Source organism: Ipomoea triloba, chromosome 15, assembly GCF_003576645.1.
Source record: "Ipomoea triloba cultivar NCNSP0323 chromosome 15, ASM357664v1".
NCBI classification, from domain to species: Eukaryota; Viridiplantae; Streptophyta; class Magnoliopsida; order Solanales; family Convolvulaceae; genus Ipomoea; species Ipomoea triloba.
The window spans coordinates 826019-832018 of record NC_044930.1 but is presented as its reverse complement, the minus strand read 5'-3'; the positions used below and the strand labels follow the sequence as shown (position 1 = coordinate 832018).

General features: G+C 38.7%; 1 protein-coding gene across 1 annotated transcript in view; it reads right to left on the bottom strand.

The window, feature by feature from the left end:
- The window catches only part of LOC116006351 (probable purple acid phosphatase 20), a 5592-nt gene extending 1607 nt beyond the window's left edge, over positions 1 to 3985 (bottom strand). The window contains exons 1-3 of the mRNA XM_031246685.1: positions 3751 to 3985; positions 2172 to 2472; positions 525 to 1188 (exon numbers count right to left, since the gene is read on the bottom strand). Coding sequence (XP_031102545.1) covers positions 525 to 1188; positions 2172 to 2472; positions 3751 to 3912 — 1127 coding nt within the window. The 5' untranslated portion in view covers positions 3913 to 3985. The remainder of the gene's footprint in view (positions 1 to 524; positions 1189 to 2171; positions 2473 to 3750) is intronic.
- Between the last annotated feature and the right edge of the window lie 2015 nt (positions 3986 to 6000).

The window sequence follows — 6000 nt, the reverse complement described above, 5'->3', positions numbered from 1 at the left end:
TCCCCCCCCCCCCCCCCATCTTGTTGTGGTCAATACAATTTTTGGTCTCCCTTATTGGGTCTCAGCTCCAAAAATCCTATCTAGCCTAAAGTTTTGGTGGAGGAGATAAACCTACCTTGAGATATATACTTGAACACTTAACCTTGGAGAATCCTATCGACCTAGCACCCCCAGCACCCTAACTGAGCCCCCGGGTACCCGACCGAGCACCCCGTCTGGGCTCAGGCCTCACGGAGCATCCAAAGGCCTTGGCCAAGCCCCCCAGGATGGGCTCAGTCTTGGCCCAGGCATGTGCCTTGGGCCGTGGTCCAAACATGTGCCCCGAGCCCCTCAATGTCACTCTTAATCCAAAGCTCAGGTCGGCGCCCGGATGTATAATATATCCATCAGAAGTAAATAACAACAGATCTATCTTAATAATGTACACGTTTGAAATTTGAAACTAACAATCAACTATTAACAACTTAGGCGGGAGTAATAGCTTTCTCATATATACTTAAAAGAAAAAAATGAAAGAGACTTACTTGGTGGCAAGGCCTTCACGATTGCCCCCATCCCCAATTGTGATATACAATGGGCCACTATCATTAGCTTCTTCTTTATAAACTCGAGTGAACCGCTCATAGGCATGAACATGGCCGGCGAACACGATATCCGTTTTAGCTTCAAAGATCAACTCTTCCATGGCCGCCTTCATGCCATCGCCTTCATACTCTCCCTGATGAGCAGTGTTAGAGTTGTACCAAGGCGCGTGCACGAGCACGATCACCCACGGCGTCTTCGCTCTCTCAACTTTCCCCAAGTCCGCCATAAGCCACCGGAACTGATCCGTTCCGGCCTCGAAATCGGCGTAGGATCCCAACATCACGACATGAACTCCGGCGACATCGAAGGAGTAAAACAAGTTGGAGTCTGATCCGCTCTCCTCGTACGGCATTTGCCATCTCGCGTTGTAGGCTGTGAAGCGGTTAGAGTGGAGCAACGGGATAGATTCGACCTCGTGGTTGCCCTGCGTCACCATCCACGGCCGCCGCCGCGCTTCCGGTTCCACTAGCCGGCCGTATGAGTCCCATAGTGGTTGGTATCTGTCGGCGTAGGATAAGTCCCCCGGCAGCAGTAACATGTCGTAGTTTGATTTTCCGATGTGTTCTAGGGTTGTTTTGGTCCAATCCGTTTGTCCTAGATCACCTTTTCACCAACAAAACAATCTCAAAAATTGTTTCCTATAGGATAAATATGAGATTGGGATGAAATGAAAACTACTATGTCATGAGAATGTGAGAACTAATTTCATATGTATATTTGAGAATGTTTGGCTTTGTATTTAAAAAATAATGATGTTTTGGTCGGGTGGCATGTACTGAATCTCCCAAATGAAATTGAAGGTCATGAGGTCGAGCTTAGTGCATGTGATATTGACTCTTTGTGTGTTTCAACAAGTTGAAAAAGTGTAGATAAATGTAATAGAATCAGTGGTATTCATAATAATTATAATAATGGGTCATTTGTCCGCATACGACGGAGCATAATACGATGATATGCACACTAGGTACAACCACCACTCGCCAGGGACTCGCATTTAGGTCCGCTGCCTCCAAGTTGGGGGACGAGAGGCCCGCGCTCGACCAAGGCCGGGTCAAGTAGGGGGGCGACGCCCTCAAGTTGGGGGACGGGAGGCCAACATCCGCTCTCCGCTCGACCAAGGCTGGATCAAGTAGGGGGCGACGCAATGCGTGATGCCCAGGCAGACATGCCTTCGACCTGATGGCTTCGGACGCAACATGCGTTCAAAGATTCGATGCGCATCGTGGTTCCCATTTCGGTCAAGACATAGCACATCTCCGTGTCCATAGTAGACACATTCGCGTCCATTTAGGTCAAGGCATAACACAATATTGTGCCCATCATAGGCACTGTCATCACCCATAGGAGCACACTATTGTGCCCATTGTAGGCACCATTGTCACTCATTTAGGCCAAGGCATGCCCAACTTAGGCCTTGTCGACACCCAAATTAGGCACCGTCATCGTATAGTTGTAGGCTTCAACCATTACTTGACTATTCATTTTAAGAATGTTTCCAGATGTACAATCAGTTAGTTATTGTAAATATTATCATAGGAGTAGTGGTTTATATATATAGACACAAACACACAAATATTGTTATGTACCTACGATGGCGAATTTGATAGGGAACCCAGATGGAGGAGTTTTGAAGCTATATTCGGGGGCTGAACCACCGGAGCCGCCGCAACGGTAGTAGTAGACGGTGTTTGAATTCAGCGGGCCGATGACGACGTCGTGAATTTCGTCGGACTTGTATAGCAGGTAGGTATACTGCGTGGTTGTCCCATCTGCAGAAAACTGGTAATTTCCCGGCGATGTGCCGTAATCTACCGTTGCCGGCGTGCCTGAATCTTCCGTAATCCATGATATCCTCATTTTGTCATTGCCCACCATTGATATATGCACCTGTAAGTGCACAACACATTTCATCAATTTGTTTTCCTTAAATATTGATAACAATTGTAATTCGAATCTAGAATGCCAGTAAATGATCACAACCAGGTAAAAACAGTTTTCAAATTAAAAAGACTAATAAATTGGTTTCTGTTAGATCAAATATTTGTCACTACATACACTCAAAAACTTTAGCTAATATAGAAGATACACCTTTATTTCCTTATATTTCCTTACTGATCTCTACCCAACATTAACATAAAAAATTGAACTTAAAATTTTGTATTTACCAAATCAGCTGACTAATTAACTTAACTGGACCATTATTGTCTGTTCTAACCTTAAATAATATTGTCAAGAAATACATAGTGATTACTTTAAATCAGTTTGGTTTTTGTTCATTAAGGTCAAAAGACAAGTTTATTTGATACACATCTTAAGCTGATATTCTTGGTCATTAAAGAAGACATAGAAATTGAGAATAAAAATCAAACACCATAATTAAATAGCATGACAGGGTATCGTAAACATTTGATAAGCTAACTAATAATGCATCTATAAGATTTGACTATTTGAGGTTGGTTTAATTTTCGTGAAACATACTCATCTTAAAGTACTATATAGCCAAAACTAGAAATTAGATTAATAATAAAAATATTAGTAGAAATTATAAAACAATCTTCTAGGTCAACTTCAGGCATGGGCTATAAATGCATATAAACGTGTGTGTGTGTGTATGTACAGAATACACGGCAATACATCGCATGTGGATGCCAACTCGCCTACCGTCTTACAAAGCGTTACAAGAAATTTGTCGATGAAACCAATGTAGTTTTAAAAGTTTGTATAATAATAATTATATATGCATGTATGTCAACTATAACAGTACAGTTGTTACGACGTCGGTTTATCCAACATAGAAATTCACTAAAGATTACAGAACCAAAGTTGCGTAAACTCGCTTTTACATTAAACGACGCGCCGATAAACCGCAACCCGTGATTTGTTTGGAAATAATCATTAATTACCATAATTAACGTTAATAATCACATATTAGGGTCTGTCTAAACTCTATTCCCGTATGACAGTTCAGTTGGTCACTGAAATAAATTTTAAGAAATAAAATCAGAATCTAAATTCATCTGTTACTTTGTGAAAGTAACCTCTCAAACTGAAAGAACTCGCTGAATTATTATGATTTACATTCTTTCAAATGTTCTGTTGAACTAAAAATTGGGGATGGGATTCAGTCTTTTGAAAAAAAAAAAAAAAGAATGAATTAACACTTACTTGTTGTGGAGATGAGGAGTCTTGATCTTCCGACAGCGGTACGAAAATGGACCCCTTCGCCGGCGGCCGCTCGTAAGCAACGGCGAAATGGAAGCCGCCGATGAGGATGACGGCGGTGGCAAAGGCAAGCACCGCCGGCCGGTTCAAACCTGCGGCGGCCATGGAGACTCCGAGAGATCGAGCGAGATTCGCGTGCCTTGTCGGGATCGATCTGAGGTTTTGGCTTGAAATTCAGAAGGATTGTGTTCGCTAGTGTATTTATAAGAGCGAGGAAGGGAATATTCTTGTTCTTTAAATCGTTAAATACCACAATTATTTATTGTATAATAAAATGTACAGTTAATGGAATATACTTTCTAAGTATGGTTTATTTATTTTGTGTAATTAATTTGGGATAATTTATCTTTGAAACGGGTCTGGTGTAAATTAAATATTACTACGTAGAATTTTATTTATAAGTATTATAAATCATTAGTAACAATCATTTTGTCATAAATAGTATCTAAAATTCACATATAAATATTGCAATATTTATTATAAGTAATAGCTTATTTATTTCAATCTTTGGTGTAGTTGAGTGAACGAGACTTATTCATTCTTAACCAAACCGTCAAACATCAACGGTTAAGTTTGATTATTGACTTTGAGTATAGAGCAGCGTTAAATCTTTATGCCAGTTGTCCCATCCAATAGAGTGCCTACAATTCAACGAAAAATTAGTTACTCTATATCATGGGCTACACTAAAAAACAATATTTGTTTCAAATTTTCTATAATAAGTATTATGATTTCTTGTGTTTTTTGGTAAATTTACAGGGTCTTTCTCTCCGTCCATTTAACGGTCCGGGGTCCACCCATGTTCGCTCCGGGAGGCACGGGAGCTGGCCCAGGGGGAATCGTCACTTGTGGGAATTTAACCCGGGTTATCCCGAAATTCCTCTCCACAAAAAGAGCTCACTTGCCACTTGAGCTACCCCATTGGATTAAATATTATGATTTCTGTCTTATTAACAAGCAACTATTCTAAATTTGACGTATCTCACAAATTAAGGTATGTGAGATAGTCTTATCGATGTGTGACTCATACGAGAATATATTTTTATCTAATGCATATTATCATATAAGCGCTACAATTTCCTTATCAGCAAAAGGTAATATATTGCAGGTGTTAATAATTGTTCTTTAATCTTTATCCATATCTGCTAATTTTAAAGATTTACCTAGTTGAAAAGAATTTCTATATTTAAAATTCTTGATTGTAAAATTAACTTTTAGTAATACTACTACGTATATAGTAAAGCTCATTCTTAGAAAATTGTCAATTTTTTTTAATTATTTTTATTAATAGGATATCATAACATAGTTTTGGCATTGCGGGTACGGTTTCTTTAGCATCATATTCAACATTATTTGTACGTAAATTTGTGCATTTATGTTTTTGGACTTACTAGCTTCTACCATTATTTGAAATCGATGTAGGAAAAATATTCTATAATATTATACAACAACGTAACATACTAATTTCAAATTACAAAGTTGAGAAGCTCATTATATTGAATAGTCAATAAATAAAATGATAATTTGTCTATAGGGGTGGTCGAGTGATGAATCTTAAATTATTCACTTTAACAAGGGTGCAACTAGATTTACGACTTGCAATCACGATCAAAAAGCAAAAGTTTTAATCTTGAATCCTGCTCAATTACTTAAGAATCGGATTTGATATTTAATCATAGTCTTTTAAGTTTATCTCATTACATTATTTACTTCATTTTTTGCTACAATTAGTCATCAATATATATACTAATATTGATATGATAAAAGTTAGAACACTATTATAAACAATATCAAAATAGTTTTAATGCAAAAGATGCGCTAGTATTATGTAGGAAAACAAAAAGCAATTCATTAACAAATCACATCTTGTTTTATAGTTCATCTATATAAGATACACTTTACTCAACATCATGAAACTCAATTCACAAAAATGCAAAAATAAATATGGTTCCAATACAATAAATATAAATGGGGACCAATTCTAATTAATAAGAAAATAGAAGTCATAGATATGATGGAGCGAGTTTAATCTTGCTAAGACCTAGGGTAAGACAACGAAAACCCTATTCAAGTTCTCTCTTCTCAGGTTTTCTTCACGGCCGCTGCCTCCGTGAAGCAAGCGGATCGGAGGCGGCGTCCGATCGTCTTCCCTTGCTGTCATCTCCACCCCAGGTAGCGTCCATCTTCATTGTC